The 26,621-nt window shown below is 36.4% G+C and overlaps 1 protein-coding gene across 1 annotated transcript; it reads right to left on the bottom strand.

Annotated features, from left to right (window-relative positions):
• Positions 1 to 278: 278 nt before the first annotated feature.
• Positions 279 to 26,394, bottom strand: tmem65 (transmembrane protein 65). Its single transcript, XM_007569019.2, has 7 exons — positions 25,740 to 26,394; positions 9,120 to 9,164; positions 7,828 to 7,895; positions 7,633 to 7,687; positions 4,437 to 4,479; positions 3,707 to 3,812; positions 279 to 2,944 (listed from the first exon to the last, which is right to left on the bottom strand). The coding sequence occupies exons 1-7, from the start codon at positions 26,032 to 26,034 to the stop codon at positions 2,834 to 2,836; spliced, it is 723 nt and encodes a 240-aa protein (XP_007569081.1). The 5' UTR covers positions 26,035 to 26,394; the 3' UTR covers positions 279 to 2,833.
• Positions 26,395 to 26,621: the final 227 nt, after the last annotated feature.

Here is a 26,621-nt window from a genome sequence, read left to right as displayed (position 1 = left end):
AAAAAAAAAAACAAGAACCGATGGAATTACTGAAATAAATTCAATGATATTCTAATTAACTGAAATACACCTGCATATGTAGTTTGAAATCCAGGCATCATTCCTAACATCTTAAACATATAAAAAGCCTGAACAAAAAAAACAAAGAACGAAAAACATTTTTGCAGTTTTGACTATTAGCACCTTGAAGTTCTGCTGATGTGTTGTTGTACAAGACATCAAGAAAACAGACAGAAACAAAAAGGGGGTGATGCAAAAATGTCTGCGCCGTTTTCTTGTTTTTTTTCATTGCATAAATGTTTTCGGAAATAAAAATCTCAACCATCTGGAGCTTCCTCAGTAATCACTTCCAAAGAACTAAAATACATAGATGGTGGGACTCAAGTTGAGCGCATGTAGGAGAGAAAGGAGCCGAACACAAAAGAAAACAAGCTGATACAGAACAACCTTAAAAACAAGAAGAAAAAAAAAAATCAGTTTCTAATTAGTGTGTCCTACCACTCAATGTTTCCTAATATGAAGCCATAGAAAACCTCCAAGGATCCTTTCTTATCAAACTGAGAAGTAAAACATACCTGACATAAATAGGAACACGCAGCTACATCAGCTCTTCATGCAGAAACGACAACATTACTCCTCGAGGTAGCAGACATTATATCTGTTTCATCTTTTTTATTTTGTCAAAGGTTCGAGTTGCACAAGACTTTTCATATTCATCTGCAGTGACTATTGATTATCATCTTTACAAATAAATAGTGTTTGAGATGAAGTTTTCCAAAAGTATAAAGTGTCTATTCATGGCAAAAATAAATTATGTAAATGTGCCGTTATATTTAGTTATTTGGAGTGGAAAAAAGGTCATAATAGTTGAGCTGACAAATAAAATGATAAATATGAAAATGGGTTAATCTGTTGCTTTCAGTCGGCACCTACTGACAATGAGAACTGACCGGTTTCAGTCCATGCGACATCTAGCTGCGGATCCTCCCTTTGTGGGGAATAATTGGAAAAAGGAAGACTCAGTTCCAGGTGAGTGCTTCTACTCAGGCGGCTTTCACAGAAGGCTTTTGTGCTTTTCGAGCGACAAACACTTGATTAATAATAATTTTTACAAAAAAGTTAAACTTAAAGAGAAAGGCTTAATCAAGAAAAGCAAGAGAATATTCCCTGCTTGGATTCTTTTATTTCTTATAAGTATAAAATCAGATCATCTCACTGCGTAACATCAATGTCATACTGGGAACTGGACAAGAGAAATAAATCGCCTGCGCTCTCCTTATTATTGGGGATGCATACATTCAGCAGACATGCGCTGGTTATTGTTATGATTATTTATGAATTGTTTTTTTTAAAAAAAGTTACATTTTCAAATCTATCTCTAAATCCTAAAGTCATGATAAAGAGATGCCAAACGCATAGAAAGAATGACCAGTTTTTCCCCGTTTGTATGACGCAAAAGTAAAGTTACAAAACACTGCCCCTCCTCCACTTGTTGCTTCTCACTAGTTACCTGACTGAAGAAACCCTGAAATCTGCTTGGAAGAATGTCCAGTCATGAAAACAACAAAAAAGGTCTCAACCCAAAACTAAATCAGTCCTACATCTGATGTAATAAGACCGTTGTAAAACTCCAAGTAGCATAACTGGTAAGCAGCTGACTGCAGGCTAGTGAGCTCGAATAATGAATCAGCTAAAATCAGCTTGTTCTTAGAGTCAGTCAATAGAAAGTGGAATAACAAAAAGGTAAACCTTCCTGCACAACATTGTAACACGACTATATATCTATTATTTCCTTATACTCATGCACCAAAATCAAAATACCAATAAGAAAAACAAATACAACTTTAATATAATCATATCTGAAATAGAAATAGTTGCAGCTTTACTGGTTTAACTAAAAGTACTTAAATCATATATATATAGTTTGTATTAAATTGTGCCTATATTTTACTCAATCTCTAATATACACCATAACTTAAAGTGAAGGCACCAGATGGATTAGTGTTAACAAGCTTCTCATTCATTGACTTTTCTGGTTGCTTTTGTCAAGAATGTCAAGTTCTTGCAGAAAGTTGAGCAACTTTGTGCAAGTCAGGGCTATGCAGAAAAAAGGCTAACCACACCAGACAACCTCTAGAGTTGTTCAGCAACTAAACCAGTTATCAAAAACCGAACTAGAAAATCTATTTAGTTCCACCTAGTTCCTTTTTTTTTAAATAAATTGAAAAGGATGTTATGGTTCTCCTTTACAGAAATCAGCTGAATCAAGTTCTGTAACTGATGTGATGAAAATAAAAACTGCAATCTAGTCTCCTAACGGTCATCATGACATCATTAGCTTTTATCTGATTCATTTTAAAATGAAAACAATCAAATGAAGACAGGAATTTTCAGAATCGTTAAAGAAGGTACACTGTGATCAAACAACTAGGATTGAATCATTTTCATGATAAACATGTTGCGTTAAAATAAGATGTTTTAAGGTAACAGACTCTGGGGAGTGAGGGAACTAAAAATTGCTTTAGTGTTTCTTTGAATGCCAACAATCCATCTTGAAGGAGCTGATAGAAAAATCAATGAGGAGCAGGATCTCATGATGCAGACCGATTTTTCCTGAGCATAAATAAATGCGATCCAAACTAAATCAATAAATGGCAAGAATCAAAAAGAATTATTCCATAATACTGCTGTGTTTGTATTCAATAGGAGCCAGATTGTGAAAGCCACCTGAGTCGCCTGACAGGGAATCTATTGTTAAATACTCCTTTGTAATGTGGACATGAAGCAGAATCCAGTTAGAGATGTGGTGGATTATTAGGAGTGTGATGCTGCATCACTGTGCTTCTGCCCCGCTCTTCTTCTCCTCCTCCTCATCGTCATCGCTCAGGAAAAGCAGCGGGAACATTCCCAAAATACAGCCGATGGTGATGCCGATGGCTTTCCCCTGCAGGGAGCAGAGAAGGAGTTCATTTTAGACATAATGACGAAACCAAAGTCTTTCATATGCCGGGTGAGAGTTGATATTTTAAACATGTTTCACGATTACAATACTACTGTTATAATATAGTTATACAGCAGGGTGACTCGGGTGAAATGTATTATTCATAGCATGGTAGTGGTGGTGCATCAGTTGGAGGTTGCTGTTCTTATTTGGGTGCACTAAATAGGATGCTATGCTGCTTTTTATTTTTTTATTTGTTCCCACAAAAATCCAGCCAGTTGATTTTGCTGAGTGTTGGTTGTGTCGTTCTTCTGCCTCTGGAGGCTTTTTAGGTAAAGGTTTCCCTTTTCCTCTCTTTCAGCATCTTGTTTTAGCTAATCCTCCGATACGTCTTATATTCCAAGGATACGATCTTACACTGACAGGTGATTTAACCGCATATCTTTGTTTTTTCCTTTTTCTATTTCAGTGAGCGGTCTAGCACCATCAGACAGAAAAAAATTTCAAAACTAATTCAACTTGAGTATGAAAATTATTACTATCATAATCTACAGTCCAGAAAAGCCTTTAAGTGTAATAAATATTGGACATAAACTTATCTTTTTTACATTTTATTCCTTCCAAGAATATAAAAAATGAGCTTTCCAGTTACTGAGAGTTTTATGCAAACTGTGTACATCTGGTTTGACTTAAGACATTTACCCAGATCCTTTCTGCTGAGAGACGGCAAACCAATGAGAATGTGAAGATTTTGAGTCATCTCACCATGTGAGAGCTGAGCCTGGTCTGCCACATATCCGCCTGCTTGGGTGTCAGATCAGGAACCTGCATCCCCAGTCTGGAAGCCAGAGCCTCCACATAACCTGCCAGACTGCAAACATACATGTTACATGTGCTTTTATGAGGTCAAACACTTTGAAATGCCTTGTGGCTGAAAGATGCTGTACAAATAAAATTTGATTCATTGACCGACTGATACATATCAATTATAACAGGTAATAATCATTTCCAACAAAATCACATTTCTGACAGCCCAGAAAAAAAACAAACATAAAACGAACGTGGAATTATTTATAAGTTACACAAAATATTGAAGGAGGAAATTAACATATTACTTTTGAGTTTACGGCTCCTGTCTAGGGAGTAAGACAACTGAGCCTCTAAGTATTAAGCCTAATGGAAAAACAAGTTTTGTGAATAAGATTGTAATTTGAAGGAAATAATTGCTCTTAGGAATGTAAGAACAAGACAAACAACTCTAATGAGCAATTATCCATGAATGAAAACCTAGAATCATATTTAGTTTGGAAGAACTACTCGACTTTTTAATCTAAAAAAAGCTATTAGCACGCCACAAAAGGAGAAACATAACACAGCTCAATAATTTAGAGCCGCTATAAACTTTCACTGCTGCAACCTGCACTAAACTTCATGAAATGTGACATCTGTTTCTAAAGTAACAAGAGTGTTTGGAGGATGCTGGAATGCTGCTTACCCAAGACCTGCCAGATCTGAAACCAGGTTCCCCAGAGCAGCGGCTGCACAAAGAAAGAGAAACGCTTTGATTGCTGCTGATTTCTAAGGGAGATCAAGAAACAACTCAGGAAAAAAAATAAATAAAAAATTCAACTTCATGTGGGATTATGCAATATTTCTGCACTAACCTACTGAATAATTAATGACACTGTTTAGATCACTTTATTAAAAAAAACATTAGAAGTGAGGAATATTTCAGATTTGGTACAGGAGGGAATCAACATCAAGTGTCAACCTCTCAAATAACTCCGACTTTTCTGATGCAAAAAGGAGCAGAAGTTTAATAAAGTCAGAAATCCTGATAGTAATCAGCTTTCTGGTACATAGGTTGTGTCCAAGATCATTTTGGATCTGTTAGCGGTTAAATTAAGAGAAACTCTGCTTAGCTGATACATTATTTTTCCCCATTATCTAACAGCAGGCTAACAGATTGCAGTCACTCTAAGCCTGAAAACTCCAAAGCAGCTCCTGAGATAAGCTGGAGGAAATAAGTCTCACCTCCCCTGCTGCACCTGAAGCCCTCACCTGGATCAACAGCCACACAGACACGGTGAACAGCTGATTAAAATCTTAAAATCTTACTGGGGAAATTAGCCTAATCCGGAGTCTTTATCCATGTTCAGAGAACCGCTTTACAGGATAAACTGAATATATCCTGCATTTTTTGTGCTATACTGGCCATAAACAGCTTGGAATATCTAAACGAATAGAAAAAACAATCTAAATCACGGTAGTAAAATGAAAGCTTAAAGTGATTTAGGGTGAGAAAGGTGAGTTTTATAGATTAAGTAGCACTTTTGGAAAGTCACTTTGCTTCCTCCTGTGTTTCTGAGGTTTAACTGTCAGCTTTCAAACATTTCTCCTCAATGTACATCAACAAAACACAGCAGCTATGAATAACAAACATGTTGCATTTTCACAATGTGGATGAGAATATGGCTGAGTTTACATTTGCTTATCAAAACTGCCAGGGTGAGAAGTATATTTGGTTTGTCTTCAATACATTTCTGGAGGCATTGAAGTCCACAATGATTCCAAGTTAAAGGCAGTGGCATCCCTGAAGGATTTAAATGTCCAGATGGACGACTTCAATGTGAATTCCCTTCAAAGAGAAAACTTCCTGATGGTGATGAGGTGAGACGGCAATCCTGTCTCGCCTCGTTTCACCGGCGTTAAGGCCACAGTGGAGAAACGGTCGCTGACATACACCTGGAACCGTCTCTTTCCAGATTAAATAAGAAAGCTGATCGCTCGACCGGCTGGGAGATGACAAAACAAATATAAAAGCAGGTTCTGCATGGATGGAGGCAACGTAGACGAGCATTTGATCTGAAGCCCGTCTTCAGGCTCTGATTTGCACTTTGCAGAGGTATTAGGAGCTAAGTAACCATGGAAACGGGGTAGTCTAGCAGTGGAGAGAGGGAGAAGGCTAGCTCCAGTGCCTTTATGGTTTTCACAGCATAATAAAGACCCAAACTGAGACCCAGAAATGGCACCATGACGACAGTCAGCTAGGTGGCAATAAAATGGAACAAGATCAGGGGAAATAACAGTTCAGGGCAAATTTAGATTACTGGTGACATCACCTGAGCTGTATTGGCAACGAAGATTCTCTGTGCCAGCTGGGATGGAAAATGGAGGCTCTGGTTGTGGCCATGAAATTTACTGCAAAAACTCCATCTTAGATTAAAGCAGTGACTGCAGGGTTTTTAGGGCTGACTTTTTTTTTATATCTGATATTATATTCACCTCATCCAGGAAGCTCAGTATCTGGCAAGGAGACTGCCTAGATTGTGTAAGAAAGAGATTAAACTAATTCTGAGAAGTAATAAAATCCTGCAGGACAAATAACAGCGTACTAGAAGGCAACTTTTTAACAGTCTGGTTTAAAAGGAGGAGACACACAGCTCTTCTTTCAGTTATTTTTGCATTTTCTAGTTTTTTAGAATTAGAATTTATTGTTCGCCACTGCACACATATACAGTAAGATTAAAGCCAGCTCCAAAATAGTGCAAACATTGTAGGAAATATATACAATATAAACATTAATGTGCTGATATTTACAATATTAAATCAGTTACATTTGCATACTCACATACACATACAACCACCATATAATTAGTGCATGTGAGAGGTCAGGGTGTTAATTGCTTTTAAGGAGAAAGCAATTTTTGAGTTTGGTTTTGTTTTGATGCATCTGTAGCGCCTCCCTGAGGGCATCAGGTTAAACAGGTTGAATCCAAAATAAGTAAGGCTCTTATTTTGTAAAGTCTACAGATTGATGCTTGCTTCCTCCCCTATCAAGAATGACCACCTAGGCGACAAACCTGTTAGTTTATTAAATATTTTCTACAAAAAATACAAAAGAAATGCATGAGAATTTTTTAGTAGCTCAGAACATTATGATGTTGGAAACACAGTGTCAATAAGTTTGGAGAGAACTGCAGCTTCCATCTGTGAGAGGTGTATATATTTAATCACATTAAAAGGGTACTTTGTACCAAAAACTGCTTCATCAGTTCATTTCCAGCAAGTCTCATCTTTTGTGTTAATTTAAATTAGTTTTATATAAATCCAAGACAAGAGTCATATCCTATTGGAGTAAAGCTCCAATACACTACATATTGATCTAGTCTGCATAAAATCATTTGTGTTAGAGATGTGCAATTACTGAACTTTATATTTCACTTTCAGTTAAAAAATAATCTTATTTTACTTGTTAAGTGTATGAAATAAGATAAGTAGACATTTAGCTGCTTCTATTCATTTGCAAAACTCACTAATATAAAGTATTCAACAAAAAAAAACAAACAATAATTCACAATTTCTGAATTTACACTGACATTTTTTTTTTACTATATTGTGATATTTTTTTGGCAATATCACCTGCCCTAGATGAGAACATTGTTTGTTTTAACATTAGCCTCCCAAATACCTTTTCCCAACACTTGGCTTTAAATAGCAAAGCATTAATGAAAAAAAAATATTATCTTGGGTATAAAAAGATGGGAGACTGTTTGGAATTTTGCTAGATAAATGACTTATAATTATCTGCTGTGTCAACTACTTAAAGACACCAGGAGCCAACCAGTAAGATAAGGAGTCAATTTAAATAATAATGGGACTTTACTGCAGGCTGTTTGATCTGTTCTTACCAGCCATGGTGGAGATCCCCAGAGTGACTCCGATGGAGAGTTCAATCTGCGTCCCCTAAAGAACACAACAGAATGAGGTTGAATATTCCTCCTGAGTTACTGTTCCCACCTAAACATAACACTTCCATGCAAGGTTAGTTTCTTCGACTTACAAGCAACTAATGGTGAAAGAATAATTCTTAAAACTTTACTTACTGCTGCAATCATGATGGCGTTATCCAGGAAACCAAACCCGATGAAGGGGACGGCGTTGTGGAATAAAACTAAAAACCAACAAGAGGAAGAAAAACCGGAAGAAATCAGCCATCTTTAAGTCTCAATAAGTGGATTATATTGGCTTACTTTAATACCAGCAGGCCAATATAATCTGCTGTATGGAAATGTGGTTGTGTGACTCATGTAGCAACCGAATACAATCAGGAGGTTCCCCCTAGTTAGTCCGGTTTGTTCAAAGGATGTTCTAAATGTTCTAAAAAGTTAACTAAATGGGATTTGGAACCAGAAAGGAAAAAGGGCCTAAAATTAAATCTTCAGAAATACAACAAATTATGTTAAATTAGTTGTGAGGTTTTGCATAAAAAGGAAGTAGATCAACATTAAAAAGGTTATTTCTGAAACTTGAACAACCTGAACATACTGTTGTGACCATAACACATCTAAAACGGTGCTGAGGGATGTTGGCTGTTGAGGGTCTAAACAGTTTCTAGAATTTTCTGCTTGATCAGAATCCATGTTCTGCTGCTGCAACAAGAATGCATTATTCTGGCACCAATTTTACTGAGGTAATTTCTATATTTCTGGCAAGACCAATATTGTGCCCACAACACTGCTTCTTTATGTTTTTAATCTTGACTCAGCTCTACTTTCTGTTTTACATTTGTATTATCAATTAAGGTAGCTTTCAGATTTTCAAAGAAATACAAAGAGAAGAATGCCTTTTACTTCTTCTGTGTGTGTTTAATTTCTTGCCTGTGCAGGGAATTATTCTCATGTTGAACGTGATGAAAAATTAGTCCACTCACTTATCCATGGTTACCTATTCTTTCACTTTCACATCTTTGCTACGTTTTAAAACACCTTGAAAACCTTGATGAATGTAAAAACGGACTTGAAACATTAATATTTCTGCCTTCAACCCGTAGTGTACTGAAGCAGGTAATTAACATTTTGGAACATTCCTGTCCTTCAACTGTCTCATGGCAGTTTGATTTTGAGGACATTTATTGAACTAAAGTTCTTATTCAAAGATAAAAAACTGCTTTCACTTGCTTTATAAACACAGTCAATTTTTATTAGATACAAACTACTAAGCTTGTAAGAAATCATCCAGGCTCAACTGTGGACATCAGAGAAACATTAATGGCTAAATTACAATATGCAAGGTTTTTTTTTCTTGTAAGATGCACAGACCAAGCAGGCTCTGTGTGTAAGTATGTGTGTGTGTGTGTGTGTGTGTGTGTGTGTGTGTGGCAGACTTCATTCCTCACCATATCTGATCTGGGTTGCAGTCGGTGGCGACGGCTCCAGAGTCTCTGAGGGGGAAAAAAAAGGAAACATCAGAAGTTCTCTCATTAACGGCTGCGGTTGGAAGCTGCTGCAACACAGACACAGTTTGCACATAATAGTTGACTCATATGTTTGAAAATGAACACCCTCCAATGCTTTCCACTGACTCTTTGCAGAGCTACTCAGCAGAAGTTACTGCTTGGACTCACCATTAAAGCTGAGAAAGTGATCTGTAGGATATCCTGCTTTGGATCAAGAGTTATAATCTAAAAATAGTACGGTCTCCATGGCAATGCGTCTTTGAAATAAAAAGGAAAAATGTTTCTGTTAAATTTTAACACCAATTACCACACTTATTTTTTTTATGATAGAAAACAAAAGATACAAACATTCGTGTCACTTGAAAAGTTAACTGAAACTAAAGCGTGAATCAAGCATTTTTAATATAAAAATCAAAGAGACAACTGATGGTTAAACTCTTGGATAATTCATTGTGCGGTGTCACTGAAATGACTCATCAGAAATGTGTCAGACTGCGACCAGAGTTAAAGACCGATTAGAAGGAAAAGTCAATGAAAGGTGCAGAATAATCTGCTGAGTTCATCACTTTAAGACCTCTAAGAGTTCATACTCTTCATATGTTTCACCACGTTTTGGTGAAAATAAAGCAGAGTTAGGCCAAGAGTTCAGACAGGGAGAAGGTTGTGTTGCTGCATTAATGAGGCAGCTGGAATACAGAAGGTATAATAACACAGCTCTATTCAAAGGACGAGGTTTCTTTTAAGAAATGGGCCACGTTTTTTTATTTTTATTTTTTTTTTTAATTTGTTTTCAAATAAATTGAAACATAATTTAAGTTATAAATAAATAATAAATCTGGCTCCAAACATTTCTTTGGGCACACATTTCCTCTTTTCCCTTCCTTGAAAAAAAAGCATCTGTCAGCAGCATTAGGAAGCAGCTGCAGCTGTCTCAAGACTCACAACAAGTAAATATAGAAAACGTTCGTTAGTTTGAAACCGTCATGTCAGTGTGGCTGCACAGAAACAATGTAAGCTTTCAAATTGGCAGGTGGGCTCACAAAAAAATTGACTTGCTGTTCAAAAATATCATTTACAATGGTCAGCTGAAAAAAATTTGGATTAATAAACAAAATTTACTCAAACTGATATACTGGTATTTGGTGAGATTTTATTTCCTAAAGATAAAGTATCTGGAATGAAACCATAAAATTCATTTTTAAATGTGTTTTGCAAAGCCAATATCTACATATTCAGATGTGAAAATAAGCCTCAAGTTTTTTTCTGACTTAAAAAAATGACAAAAAACAGGGTAAAGGTCAGAACTTCACAATTTCACAAAAATGCAATGCAATACCACTGCTTAATGCTGCAAATGACGATGTCCATACTCTTACCCCACATTCTTTCAAGTCTTTTCTTTCAGTTTCTCTTTTGTTCGTCACAATGTTCCACCTTTTCTTTGAGATTAAAATCTTGGCCACCAAAAATAAGCACCCACAATGTTTCACTAGGGAAACAGACCCAAAATATAACTAGCATGCACAAATTTGACGTCATGCCATTAATATTCAGGTAACCAATGAAAACATTGTATCAAATCTCCTAAACTGACTGTGGTGTAGGAAATCCCATCAGAAACTACACCAGCAAAGTGAAAATTGACAGTTGCCCTGCAACCACATCATATAGTAAATTAAACAGAAATTTACTCACAAAACCTTGAAACCTGAATCCTACAGTAAAACCATTGGTGTATGTGCCACCTTATGAAAATTTGCATATAACTGTCAACAACAGTTAAAAGACTTGTCCACTACTTTTGTTAAAATTAATTACTTATTTTACTTATTACGATTTTCCAGTTCACTAAATAAATGTTCTTGTATCAAAGGTAGGAGTTTTTTTTATTTCTTTCAGTGTGATGTTATGCTGCTGCAATAACCTCACAGAACAGGTTTTTATTTCATCTCTACCTCAGATGCTGATAAATATACCTGGCACTGTCCCTCTAAATGAGTAAAAACGTCACCAGAAAAATAATAAAGTTTCTAAGCAAACTATAATAAACTGTCTTCAGAAAATTGTTTTTTCATACAGAAATGCAACAAATTCATATTTCAGTAAAGAATAACCAGGACAAAAAATGCACCAGAACCTTTGCTTGGTGGAATAGCAATAAGTCATAAAGATGACTGAGTGGAGGAGATGAGAAAATTTCTGCAGTTAATAAGGATAAGGGTTTACCCGTCAGCTGAAGAACCGGGGAAGATTACAATCATTACGCCTGCAGGTGGCCATATAAATTCTGAAGCCTTTCCTCATTTTATTAATGGAAAATGGCTTGTTTTCAGGACGACGATAATGTATCTTGGCAGGGCAAAGAGCGACAAAAATCTTTATTCGGGAAGTGATGGCATCATCAGATGGATGGCTATAAAAATTAGGATGGAAATTATAAGAAGAGACAGAGGTATCCATGGCAAATATTCAAAAGGAATCAAAACTAAGCAAAGAGTTTTCAATTCAACTCATTATAGCAGATCTAATCTTAGATTTTTCTTTTTCTTTATTTTTAATAGTCATATGTTCTATGAGGCTGATGTGTTCTCAGAGTGAAGCTACAGCTCATATGTGGTCGTTGTTTTCATCTTATTCTTCTCAAATAAAACTACAATTGAAAAAAACCAACAACACAGTTTTCTGCTTCAGGCAATAAACACACTTTATATAACAAATCTAAGTTTTCTACCTCTGACCAACTCATTCTTTAAGAAATAAGCCTTTCACATTCACACAAGAATATAATGCCCTACATACAACTCAGCTTGAACCTCAAGTTGCTAAGCAACAAATGCCCCTCCTTGAACTGAACCATTGCTGGCTAGGAGCAGGGGAAGAAACGTGGAAGAGACAGTAAATATAGCTCATCAGCTGCAAAATCATCATTAAACAGCCAAGAAAACATCACAACAAACACTCAGAAAACTTAACTAAAAGGCTTGATATCATGCAAGTATTATATAGACACGTTATATATACATGTTCCAGATAGGTTGTGTTCTTTAAGAATTTCAATTCCACTTGTTTGCAAAACTCTTGACATGAAAACAAAAAATACATTTAATTTGGAAAGTCTTTTAGATGCCATCACATAAATAAATTAGGTTATAGTACCTTAAAGTAAATATAGGTGTTTTTTGCATTTTAAAAATACATACAAAAAATAAGTACAGTATATAACAAATTAATCCCAACTGCTGGTCCATGAAATCAGACAAACATGCTGTTCTGCAGAGTAGTCAGACCACGAACCAGTTCCATCTGTAAAGCAGGACTGAAGAACTGAGGAAATAATCTTTAGTCCATACAGATAAAATCACAAGCCCTTATAATAAAATATTTATAGTCTATCATAATGCAAATTTCTCCTAAGCAGCAGTGAAGACAACACAACACTTGCTTTACCAAAGTGACATATCTCATGGCGTCACTTTGTATACTGAGAATATAAAATGCTAATTTGAGTTCATTTAGAAACACAATAACTTATGGGACCATAAATGATTCTAATGCTGGACAGTTTGTAAGCATTGTGGGAATGAAAGGGCAAATCTCTTTAGGACAGCCGGTGTTTCACTGAAATGTCTGATTATAAATGGTGCGGGGAGAGTATCTTCTTAGACTCTTAAAAAAAAAAAAAATCATTGGTATTATTTATTAATTTGTTAAACTACACAAGAAATCACAACATACAGTATTATAAATCTGGCTTAAAGCCCAAACACACCATCTGTTTTGTTTTTGTTTGTTTTTTTGTTCTTCTTTTTGGTCATATTTTTCTAAACTTTTTTCCTAAACAAAGAAAAATCTCTCCTTTTTTGGTATCCCTCCAGCTGGCAAAGTTATGTTGCTTAACACCTTTGGTTTTAAACATTTATCTGAAGTGATGAAGAAGTGGATATTTGCAAAAAGTGGTCTAGATGGACTGACTAGTATATTTTAGGCCAACTTGGAACTTTCAGTTAAAGAAAAAATATAAAGGAACCATCACAACAGCAAACATAAACATCACTAAAATCCCAGTGAATGAGTTACAGTAATAATGGATTAACATTCATGTAATTTGGCACAATGATCATCCAGCCTCCTAACAGGCTCTCCTGAGGATGCAGTAATCTTGAATGATGAGTCCTGTTAATATAGCCTACTGTGCTTTCATGACTAAAAATGTCCAAAGATATAAAATCTTAATAAAAGTTGCAAGTAATCGTTTTTAAATACATCACTGTGCTTTAATAAGTTCCTGTAGCTGAGTTTTCTGTTACAAAAAGTCAGCTCTTCTAAAAAGGATGTTACATATCTTGTTACATAGGATGCTACATAACATCCTTTTTATCATTTGTGTTCGGCGCAATAGTCGGTTTTTATACAAATAAACTTCACACATTTGAAATACGCCTGTTGATTCTTACACTATTCATTTCCTAAGCAGTGCTGTAAATATCTAGTCACCTACTGGGAATAACCCATTTTCTGCCTTTCTGAATCCGACTTACTAATGAGTTCAGTGTGAATACAAACACTGTGACTCCTGGGACAAACGTCCAGAAATAGACCTGACTGAAAAATAAATATCAAAGCACTTTATGCAACAGCAGCAGTAACGTAAAGAAGAGTTGTACCCTGCTAATGGAGACTAGCTCATAAAGCTCTGACAGCTGTGTGTGTCAAACACAGTTCGTATGTCAGTGTGAAATGAAATCAAACAGTCTGAATGTGTGTACATATTTAGACGGCTGCAGATGCTTCCTCATCCGTCTGTTTTCACGCTGCTGATTAACAACGGTGGACCAGCTTCTGCAGCATAAGGCCAACCTGATGATCAGACAACAACAAGCAGGATCTTTCTGCGAATAAATCTGAATATTTGAATACAACATTAGCGCAGTTATTAACAGCCGATGCCTAAACAAATTCATTCATAATCGTAATGCCAACATGCATTTAGCAATTATAATCACCCTGTGCTGCATTTAGAAAGATTTTGAAGGACAACAATACCATTTCATCAGCAGCAAAAGGTTCAACACTGAAATCTGAACCACTGAAGGCATCCGACACTAATTAAAGTTACTCAACTGTGGAAAAAAAAAATAATTGCCTTTGCTTTTCAGAACATTTTAAGTTCATACATTACAGTCTGTGGAAAAACATTGTCACTAATTTTCTGTAATTTGAACTTTACTGTTAACCCAGGGAATGAACTATAATATTCCTGCAAAAAGCATATTGAGTTAGTATAACTTTATTTATGGTAAAAATAATGTGTAACTGTGTCTTTTTAATAAAACAAATGATGCTTACGAGAAACATGGTCCACTGCTGTGTAATTAAGTTAAAACAAATCAGGCAAGAGAGTCTAAAAACAAACTACAGAGAAAGCAGGCTTGATAAGGGTTAATTTCTTTATTAAAATGTTTCAGCAACTCTCAACCTGAATTAGAACGAAACCCCTTTGAATTTCTAAAACCAAAACTAAAACAGTTGACAGACCCAATTTGCTTGATTGTTCACGGGTGTAATAAGATTAAGGAGAAATATGGAGAATGCAGAGGAGAGATGATCCCATCAAGTGTCTTCATGTCACACACAAATAAAGAAGATGAGCCACCATCTGCCAAACCCACCTCTGCCTCTCACAATGATATTTTATATCATCTTTCTAAAATGAATTCAAAGATAAGAGTGTCCCTTTTGAGACACCAGATTTCACGTTGTGATGAATGTTGACACAGAAATATGAGTCGGCCTAATTAAATGTGCCATCGAATAAGAGATTTTGCGGACATTTGTGCTCTGAATACAAATTATGCTTTTAATTATAATAGATGATCCGTGGATTTGCAGTTTCTTGACACAGTAGTGCAATATGATTGTATATTTTATGCTTCATTTGAACATAAGGTTAGACATCTCCTTATAACAAAACTGAGCAGGAATTTATTATTTTTAATTAAAGGAGCTACCTCAATATCTACAGCTGAACATGGTAATTACAAAATTAATATCAGAATTACTGAATAAAAAATTATTAGTCTTGAGAATTAAATGCAGTGTGGTGATCTTCAGTATAATAAGAAAAAAAAGACATATCAGCAGAATTTCATTATTCATAAAGCACCAATCAACCTTTCTAAGTCAATGCCAATTTTAGGTTGCCCTGCCGGTTCTGCCAGGAGACTTAGCCGATTCAGAGAAAAAATGGCCAAATTTAATATCTCGGATGTATTACTAATTACTATACAAGTAACTTGACCAGAAGGTCAAGTTCAATCAAAAATTCAATCAAAATTTGATTGAATTTTGGAAAGTCAAAATTCTATAAAAATCAAAATTCCAGATTAAAAATGGTAAATAACTTGTTGGCACTGAAATCAATATGGACATGTTAACTTCCTGCACACCTTTGGGATTTTTGAAGATATTAAACTGAATCTAAAGATTGCTAAAGAGTGCAGAAAGGTTTGCTTATGAGTGTTGATGTATAGGGTTTTTTTATTTTCTTTACAGAACAATAAGAACTTCATCAATAATATAACAACGGCTGAGGTCTGTAATGTAGTGTCATACATTCTCTCTCCTTAGAAGTTAAAAGCTATTTAGAAGGAGAAGCTCCAGTGGGAAAATGCCTCAGCGGCCTGCCAAACAACAGGGAGAACACAGTAGTGCTTATGGGCTGAGTAAGAGAAAAGCACAGATGTCTGCAAAAACAACAAAGGACAGAGTCTAGCTAGTGCCAGCAATTAAGAATATTCCTTTAGGATTTCTAGTTTGTTTCTAGTTCAGCACAAAACTGAGATCTCAGGTACTGCTGGACTTCCTGCAGCAACAAGACTAAGAGTATCAGATAATGATACAGAATCGATGTAAGGTTCTGTCGGAAATCTAGACTAATATAAGCAATACAATTCAGTAATATTGCAAAAAAAATGTTTCCTGATTGCTAAAGAGGCACTGAACTATTAAAACAGATTTTTCAACAACCTTGCTGATAAATGCATAAATAACCAGCATTCTTATGAATGCTTTACAATTCTGAACAGTTGGTTTCTTAACCGCAACAACAGCTCGAAAACACAAGGTAAACACAACTTTTAGAGCAAGCTTATCAGAATTACCTGGACATATGCAAAAGAATTAAGTCAGAAATAACACTTTACCTTTCTAAACTCTCTGATGGGAAGGGTGATTTCAAAATAAAAAGATGCTTTTTAATCAGAAATCTTATGTTTGGAGCATGTTTTGTTTTTGTTTTTTTAGTTTGTATTTAACCAATCAAAAAACCCATTACATTTCAGAGTTTTGAAAATGGTGCAAAGCATTTTGATTGGATGCTGTTTGCCATGTAATTGCCCTGCATGTTTTAAAGTGTGAATACTTCAGGTGACCACTTTGGGGAGAAATAACACACCTAGTGTAAAAGCACTTGTTAGGTCAAGGCATCAACTCCGGTTCTCTCCACAGTTCCCATTTTAACCCTGTTATTCTACAATCTACTGACTGTTTGTGCACTTGTCAAGTATTGTGGTGCATCTCTGGAAATTCATCTCAATCCCCCAGCATGAGGCAGCACTTTCTGCTCAGTTCAAAGCGACATCACGCTGTGGCCGGCCAGGCAGGCTCCACAACCGGCCTCACGATGCAGCTGAGGGGGTTTTTTAGAAAAAAAAAAAAAAAAAAAAAGACCTAATTTATCTGCCGATCAGCACCTTTTCAAACTTCCTAGCTGGCAGTCAGCACCTTCAAACTGCTTTCCCTAAAGAAAGTGTCTATCTATCTCAAATCTCTGAGGAAATCAGTGCTACGTTCAAAGCCCCGCTCAGTGTTGGTACTACAGGATGAGATGAGATTGACAAGCTTGCCACAGTGTGTTGGCACCATATTGTGAGTGAAAGGCTGAAAGCATACTGCAGTGACAGCAGGCTTGGTGTTATACCTGCTACAATAACAAGAATTACCAATAGTGTTGTGACAAAAACACAAGTTTAATGTTCGCTGTAGGAGAGAAAAGATCTCAACACACAGCCCACTCTGATAATTTAACAGTCATAAATATAAAGTTTGGATCTCAAACTGAAACTTTATCAGCTAAGAGCCAGCTGATTTCTTATTCCTCCCAACATCAAGGATAAATGTCAGGGTTTTCAGTGGGAAATGTTTTGAGCATGTCGTCCAGCCTTTTCTGTTGGCATGACAGGCAGTGCGGGAGAAACTGCCTGAGGCTCCCGAACTGCTCTGATGAGAGCCCAGCACCAGTCCAGAAAGATCCAGCCATGAGCTAACGCTAACCGAAATAAACTGAACGGTTCGATGACTGCTACAGAAACATCTAATCCTTTTCTTTTAGTGGCTTTAATTAGATGTAGCCTCACTCTGATCTGGGATTATTTTCACTGAAATGTTCCTGCTTGGAATTAATAAAAGCAGACAGGAAGAGTAAAGATACTTTATTGATTTGACCGTCTGCTACAAGCTCTTAGACAGTCTGCCCTCATTCCTACCAAATGTTTAAAAAGTAAGCCTTCATTAACCTGAAAGCCTGAAAAGCTATAATTATCCACCTAATCCAACCATTTATATTATCTACCGCAACCGTGAAACAAAAGTATAGTGATAAGCTTTGTGATAATGATGAACTTCAGTTGATCATGTTTGCACACCCCAAAAACCTGACGGTATGTTTTGGAGTTTTGCTTTCTTGTTTAAAAATTTTTACCTCCGTTTGTTCCTTGAACGAATCAATGAATATCAATAAATCTTAAAATGTGATGATATGCCAACACTATTATTCTGTGCCATTCTGTAGTAAAACTTTTGTAACTACTGTACTCGAAGAACCTTTTCTATAAAGGTTTGAGATATATTTGTGGACATAACTGTAGGCATGATCTACACTCAAACAATTTCTGACAGTTCTTTCTGTTTATCCTCCCCCTAGTGGAGACACACCCGACTTGGCTAGAGCAAAACCAAACATTAACCAGCTAGTGTGAGACTTGACAATGGAGAAGGGGCATTTTTCTTGCACCTGAATCAAGAGCTACAATGCACAGTAAGGGTATGTTCACACATGATAGTCAAGTAGACTAAATTCAACTGGGGACCAAAATTGCAACATTTGCAACATCTGTCAAACAAACCAAATGCTTTGAAAGATATGCTCAACATGTTGCATGTGGTCATGCTGGACCAAGAAAACAATGAAGGAAACAACATGAAAACCAGAAGCACTGAACACAACTTCCTTCTTCACAAAATGTAAACAACAATGGGGTGGCGGCAGATTTTAGTCGTTGTAGGAATTCTCTTTAGTTGTTGGTAATAGACCAAAAAGCAGACTAAACATGGGTGCTGTGAATACACCCTAAAACCTAACATATTCTTGTTTACAACTCATTGCAATTGTATAAAAAGATGAATAAAATTCAAATAGGAGTTTTGATATATAAAATATATCACACAAGTTTCACATAAGAAAAGTTCAAAACTATTCCTGAATACTTGAAAGCTCCAGTCTCTGAGCAGTTCAAATTTAAAGAGCTTTGGTTTCATCATAAAAGGTCCCCCCTACATCCCCTCTCTCTCAAAAAAAAAAAAAGCAATTCTCTCTCAAACACAAAACCCAAGGCCATGTTCAGTATATTACCGGTATTGGCCAACATCTTGCTGCAGCATAAACCTCTGCTGCTGAGGACTGCTGTGTCTGTAAGCTGCAGACTGGTGAGTGCAGGAAATAGTTTCCTTTGGGAAGTCACTTTGTTAATTTCAGATTCCACCATTCAGCCTCAGATTACAGACAATGATGACAAATATTTTTGTAGCGCCATACTTCTATATTTTTGGTGACATGAATGGCTAGGAAAAAAATAAACACTGTTCTCTATTGTAGATGAACATCCACTGCATCAAACCACAAACAATTGTATTTTCAGAGCTGCAGATGAATATAAATAAAACAATTCAACCCGTTTTGTTTTTTTCCTAATGTTAAGACCCCATCATCTCAGAGGGAATAGTTAACATTTCAGGGTTGGCTATCAGGAGGAAGGCTTATGTAACGAGTGAGGAAGGCTCCAGGTGAGAGGTGGGAAGAAGACGAGCCGATTTGCATGAGCATTTCATGGAAATGTGGAGTTTATTTAAATAATACAAGCACTGGAGACTTTTTGTTGCTTGAAAGAGTGCTGAAGTTTATACACAGATGTTAGATTTCAGGATTTTCTCAGGGAACTTCTGATTCCAGCGTTGTTTTGACATTACATAACTAGAGATTTATGTCAACCTGTAGCTATATGTAGGAACAAAATGATTCCCAGTTGATTGCCATAGTAAATCAGAAGTTATTTTTTCAACAGTGTCAAAATAGCAGATAAACCAACTGCAGCAAATTCAAAAAAATATGTGGAACAACTGAATATGGTGCCCATCTCTGCCAGCAGAAACAGAAAGGCGAAATACCCTTGCACTCATGGCACATTTGTTGCATCAGTAACCAGCCACAGGCACCAGTAACGTACTCCACTGTTGCATCTTGTTTATTGTATGTCTGTGTAGTCTGTCTCTGCATTAGGTGAAATTCTCTCTTCATAGCAGCACAGTTTGACTTTACATTAGCCCTTAATAATAACCTTTTACCAGTGAAGTAAAGTCCTATTCATAACCTAAAATCCCTTGTGATGCCACCCGAGCTGCCTTAACGGGAATATTCTAAAGCATCATTATCTACATTAAAACCCAGCAGTGTGACCGCTGCCCATATGTCAAAGCAGCATGAGCAATTGCAGATTTCCACAGTGATAGTGCATTTTAATTGGACTCAGTGGGACATCTTGTCAAGCTGGAGCAGAAACAGAAAAAGACAGAAGCTCAGTGGTAAACAACACAGATACTGTATACTAACCTTTTAATTTGAATGAAGCTGACTTTAAGCTCAAGGGTCATTTTCACTGCAATCGTTCTGGTGAATCAGTCAAAGTATTTCACCCAGCAAAGCGACACTTCCTTCAGACTTCTGACAGGAATTAGGAGGTTTGGACAACAGCTTTAACGAGATGTCATGGAACAAGATCTAGGGACATCAAGACAAAATAATATTTCTTCCCAAACGGAGGTCTGTCTAACTGCTGCATCAGTCTAACTTCTCATTAAGAGCGCCCAATGACAGGAAGTATTTTCTTAATCGTTCCCCTGTTGCAGTGATGGCGTCCACAAACAAAGATCATTGTCGGCTGGAGAACGATGATGGCAACATCCTTTCAAATTATATTAGTTGCAGACTCTTCATACCCGGTAGAAACACAAAATAAGAACAGACAAAATTTTTTAAGAGCTGCCGCAAACAACTTTTTTTTTTAATGAACTGCTACCGACTAGCATTAGCAACTGCTTTTTAAGTAATCTGAACTGTAATTGAAAAACTCTAGCTAAAAAGCACAGCTAATTTGACAAGTGAAAGCTGAACTACATTATGCTAAACACTGATTTACTTAGAGAGCTTTAGATTTATGAAACAACAAAAGCATGAATTTACAATATGAATTTACATGTGGGGTAGAAAGGAAAAGAGACTCTCAAGAGATTCTTTTTCTCCAGATGTTTTTTCCTAACTGCAGCTCCAACTCAGTCACAGCTGGTCTGTCACCATATAACTTGACAACAGACTCGGTGGCTAATATTAATGATGCTCCAGGTAAACATGAACACATCTTTGTTTGCTGCATTTTAACCATAAATTGTACTAAAAAAATCTCTCTGAAGCTGTGATTTGTTTTGTTAGAGTTTTTGTTACATCCAAACTGATTGCAAGATAGTCAAGCCAATTGAATGCATTAAAGAAGTTTACAAAATGCCCAAAATGTATATTTATTGTAATTTAGTAAGTACCGTGTCAGAAATGTTTTGAAGCTCTGAAGTAAACACTTTCACCCTCCTCGCTGCTCCTGGGTGGCATTTAGCTCATTAGTTGTTAGAGTTAAGGGGTTGAAGTTGCTTATTAGCACAGACGTTCAGCGCCAACGTCTTTCTCTACTCAGCTACACGGTCTAATTAAAACATTGGACAGTGCAGCAGCATGATGTACTGCTATAGTTAATGATACTGCACAATAACACAGTAAAACGGAGCAAAGAAGATAAGTCAGTATTATAAACATAAAGAAATCTCATTCACTTCCAGGCCAATTTTTTCTTAAAATGTTCGCAGTCACTCAAATTAAAGATTCAAAATCATGGGCCCAAATGTGTGGGTGATGACTCCATGATGTGAAGTACAAATGTATGATGTTATCAGTCCTGATAATGCCACATTTACATCACTCCTCTCCATTTCTGCTGTGTTTGAAATGGAACTTGAAACACTAAATGTAGCCTTACCACAGAAGCCAACAGCAACAGTTTTTTTTTTTCTTAAATCCATTATTGATTTAGTAAGTATTATTGAGAATACAATAAGCACCAAGAAAAACAGATGACACTCCTAGATTGGCTGATTTACGCTGATTGGCATGTCAAGTAGCATTGTGCCAAAGTATTTCAGCTTCTCAAGCTACATGTTTTTCCCCAATATTTTAGAAATGGTCTGCCAAAAAAATACAAACATTTTGTAAATAATTTCAACTTATGTTTCATAGAAATGTCTGTGAATACTTAACCACAAATAGGGAGGGGTCCAGTGTATGTTGGCAAATATTATTGCATTTCAAATAGTATTTTACAACACTGATATTGCTTACACACGCAGGTTTTTAATAAGTATAATGGTAGAGGCACTGGTTTGGAATGAATCCTTTTACTCAGTTTTGACAGACCATTTTTTTCAGTACTAACTAGTCAATCATTGATCGGCGTTGTTTGTGGTGAAACTGTCATTTTATGTCAGCGCTGTCAAATTGGTAGTGCATCATCGGCATGGACAACATATCGTCGGTGCCAAATTTCTAATGTAAGAGTTCAATGTCTAAGAAGTAATTTGCTATTGTTTGGGTCAAGCTGTCTCTAAAGGGGCTCCTTTTGCCAGTTTGACATTTACTGCTTTACAAATCATGAAATGCCAAAACATTGTGACCTTCTGTGTTGACTTTCTAGGGACTCGAGACAGGGAAAATCAATCTAATGCTTATATTAATTCATTTGCTTTTTTTTCCACTTTGGGAAACTTATTAAAAAACATTTTCAGCCAAATATATGTATTGTTTTTAATTCTTCATGTAGAAATTGCTTTGATATGAAATGTCTTACACAACACTCTCTGCAAAAATAAAAAATAAAAAAATAAATGTGTTACCAAAATAATTCAATTCAAAAACACTTTATTGATCCCCCAAGGAAATTAAATAAATGGGTGAGGAGGAGAGTAGCAAGGTTCATTGGGTTCACTTATGAGTCAACCCTAAAACAATACGAGTACAAAACATAATGCTGGGTCTCTGGGTAATTAAAACAGTCTCTGAGGAAACATCAAAGATGTCTTTCAGATTGAACACACAAGCTTCTGTCCTTGGTTCATCAATGTGTAAAAGAAAACCCTGTTATTCACTGGGCAGTAGATAAATAACCAGGTGGAAAAGGAATACATTAGCTAAAGAAAAAGCTGAATTTTCGTCGCCTTAATGAGCAGCTTGGGTGCACGGTAATAATTAGCTGTCTTGTGCAAAATAAAAGGATAAAGACAGTCAGGAGGTACAACTTTATCTCTTTCAGTTAAAACAACACATCTGCAACAGTTTCAGTATTATATGACTTTTTGAATAAGACGTTAGATTTTGGGCAATACAATATAGCAAGAAAAACACACGACTCAACAAAAGTTATTAAAGATTAGAAAAAACTGATGAGTTCAATTGAGATTCTCCATAACTGGCAGGTTTGTCAAGTGTAAAACTGATTAGTATCAGCAACACAGAGCACATCTGAAATCCATATGGCATAGACCAACACATAGAGATAAAAATCATGACTTTTTTCCAAGCAAAGAACATGCAGATTTCCCTGAAGTTTTGTACTACTGACTCAGAAGATGGTTTTAGTGTTTTGGACATTATGATGAGTCACTCTGGTCTTGAGACAAATTGCCTCAAGATCAAATGAAACCAGCAATGACTTCACAAAACAGTCAATGTTTCTACCAACTTCCACAGTCTTGAAATAGAGCTGGTCTTATGACTGAGTAAACAGATTACTGTAGTGAAAACAACATATTCGAGTTCCAAAGCAGGAGGGGATGAGCATCAGCATTCTTCGCTTGTTCCATGTAGAGCAATTTGTGAGCCAGAAAAGAAAGAAGCTGAGAACAGCTTGGCACAAATCCTGGATAGAAAAGAACGGCCAAGAAGCGCAGTAAAGCTCACAAAGATTTTGTAATGGTGAGCAACGCATCATAAATGGGCCATAAATGACTTGTAGTGCTTGGACAAGAGAGTATAAGATTGCAGGTTTCACCCCTCACAAACATGTTCTTGCATAGAACTCCAAAGGGCCACAATTAAAAAAAAATCAATAAATGTCAACTTATATGTGTCAAAAACCAATTAAAATGGAAACAAGTAAATAATTTATTAAATACGTATAATTAAATTAGTCTCATAAATGACTTTATTTGCGAGATATAATTAAATAGGCCATAATCAATCAGCAGCTGATTGTCAGACTTGGGTAGGAACTATGATTTGTCAGTAGAGTCCTCATTCTGCAGGTTAACCAATCGGATGTTCAGGTCTACATAGTGAAACACAGTGATATTTACATTTTTATATACTGTAACTCCAGAAATATTCATAACCCTGACAGAATTCAATTTGTTTTTTTAAATAAATTTGTTTCTGTTAGTAAAACGGATCAGGTTGTCTTTATGTAATAAAGGACTTAGAACTGCCTTGTTGCTGAATTGTGCTACACAAATAAACTCGACTTTACTCTCAGAGGATAAATATGGATGCAATATTTATCAGCATTAACACCAGTGTCATTTTTTAACATAATGGTATCAGTCCTATAAGTAAAACTTATAGAACACTGTTATTGGCTGATATTAATAGCAGTGTTTATTTTTATCTTGGAGTTTCAGGAGAGTAAGGGGGTTGCTCATGTGGTATTCGTGTAGTGATAGTGATGCAGCCCAGGACTGGGTTGTGCTTCGCTGGCGTAGAAAAGCAAGGTCACCACTATGGTCATTTTTTTACACTGTTGAAAGGTTATTAGACATTCGATATCAGGCCAAATTTATATCTGTGCACCTCTAATGATGAAACCATATAAACACAGGTATCAATTTTGAAAAAAGAAATTTAACATATTTTTAAAAAATTTATACTGAGAATTGCTTATAGGTTTCATAATGGTCAATAAAAGAAAATATATTGGCACTGCAGCAATCTATCCCTTCTGATAACTGCTGGGGTATTTTGACAATGTGCCCTTGTCTTTGAGATTGTAAGGTGTCCTTGCCATCACCCTAATCTTAAGCTCCTCTCACAGGTTTTCTATTAGTCCTATGTCAGCCACTCCAAAACGTACCTAAGTTTCATTTTGGGGGGAAAAAAAAACTTGTTAAAATTAAAAGGCTACTTTCTCCCTAAACCTGCCTGCTGTATGAATAATTTTGGACTTAACTGTATGATATTGACATTTATTGTTTTTACTTTTCTAAAACAGAGATGTGTATTTGTTTTATTATTTATGTATTTAGTCCATTGTCATGTCATGATGATTATTTTCAGTTTAATCTGAACACCAAGACAAATAACTATTTATGATTTTTCTTTTCTTTTTTTTTTATTTTGGGACTTCTGTACAGGATGAACAACCTTTCTGACAGACTGGAATAGCAGGAGTGACACACCGTGGGTCCATGTCTCCAGGTCTAGATATATGCCCATAATTTAACATCAACCCTGGTCCTGAAGGCACAATGCCCTCCAAGTTAAACATGCAGGGAAATGCGTCTTGAGGAGCAGGGCTGGAGAAAAATTACAATTTACAACAGGCAATTTACTTTGTTTCATATCAATACACGTATGAATGCTTCTTCTGCTGGTGTTACTGCTAAATTAAGTTTAGCTTTTTGGCCTCCAGTACCAACTTTGCAGTTTATTGACAGACTGGTTACTGTTTATGTGTGAAACAAACCCTTCTGCTTTAAGGGTACCACTAAAATTAGTGCAAGTTCAACAGCAACCGCTTGATGTTATCACGTTTACATCAATATGTCAACTCATTGTAAGATGAGGGCTTGATCTTCTGATTTATTGCAGCCTCTATAATTTATAGAATTTCATTTAAACTTTAGCACAAATAAAAAAAAAAACATTGGTTAAATAAAATTTCCTGCCGACTTGTAGAGTTTAGTAACAATGGGTAAAGTTTGCACCCTGCTGTGCAACAATGCATAAACTAAAGCATTTGACTTCACTCATGTGGGAGCAGTATAAATACTGGCGCACTGCCTGCGAATAGCCTGTGGCCTCCCATCAAATCTCAGTTTGTCATGGAGTTGCACCTTTAACCCGAGCTGTTCATTTCTTACCTTGAGCGATTGCTTTGGACTCGAAAATCTGAAGCTCCTGCAGTAAACACGTCCTCTCATTCGGGTGTAGGCGATAAATAAACTCTTTGGCCCTTTTGGGAGAGTTGAGTGTCTCCCTGGGCTCGTTTCTCCCATGTGTTCCCATCCAGCAGCACGGCGAGTGTCGCGTTGTCCCCGGGAGTCTCAGCGCCACAACCGCCGCTGCTGGAGACTGCCTCAGTCCCGACGGTAACTTCTGTACAGTCGGCCAGAGAGCTTTCCGCAGGCATACCTTAAGCATTGTCCCGGTATACATAACTAAGTCAGATTATAACATGTAAAACCTAATTTATATGAGGGTTCTTCGTACGGCGAGGTACGAAGACGACTCTCCGCTCCACCAACGACTGGCGCTGGGGCTCAAAGTTGCGTGTTGGTCGGTCCTACTAGCCTCATTCGACGTCAACTAAAGAATGAATTGACGACTTTTAAAATCTGTAAATCCCAAGCAACACGTTGAGAAAACGGACATAGTCTGTTTTCGCGCTGTCCGTCGCCCAAACCTCATGATCTCCTAAAAATGGGTGGTCAGGAGTTTAACACATGAAGTTCAAGCCGAAACCGAACTGGAACTACAGGAGAGTCAAGTCAAGAGGAAAACCGGAAGCTGTTGATTCAGAGTTTAGAAGTAAAGCTTGGTGTTTCCGGTTCTAATTTTCATAATAAATTTAAACATTATTTCGAAGGATAGATAAATTTTTTTTATCCTATTTATATTGTATATATATAGCCAGATCTTTGAATGTATAGCTATTTTATTCATTTTATGAAAATCAAAGAACTAATTATTTGTTTCCGTGACTTAAGAATTGCGGCCAAAATTTAACAATCTGCAAAGAGTTA

This window comes from Poecilia formosa, unplaced genomic scaffold (assembly GCF_000485575.1).
Source record: "Poecilia formosa unplaced genomic scaffold, Poecilia_formosa-5.1.2 Scaffold235, whole genome shotgun sequence".
NCBI lineage: Eukaryota > Metazoa > Chordata > Actinopteri > Cyprinodontiformes > Poeciliidae > Poecilia > Poecilia formosa.
The sequence above is the reverse complement of the archived record's forward strand: the minus strand, read 5'-3'. Positions and strand labels throughout refer to the sequence as shown.

What these genes read in the sequence shown, in the direction of transcription:
- tmem65 (XM_007569019.2), bottom strand. Translation starts at nt 26,034, where the DNA reads ATGTATACCGGGACAATGCTTAAGGTATGCCTGCGGAAAGCTCTCTGG. An exon ending in GTCCAAAGCAATCGCTCAAG is followed by an intron (nt 9,165 to 25,739) that starts GTAAGAAATGAA and finishes TTTCCCCCTCAG; the next exon opens with AGACTCTGGAGCCGTCGCCA. An exon ending in GGGGATCTCCACCATGGCTG is followed by an intron (nt 4,480 to 7,632) that starts GTAAGAACAGAT and finishes TTCTTTGTGCAG; the next exon opens with CCGCTGCTCTGGGGAACCTG.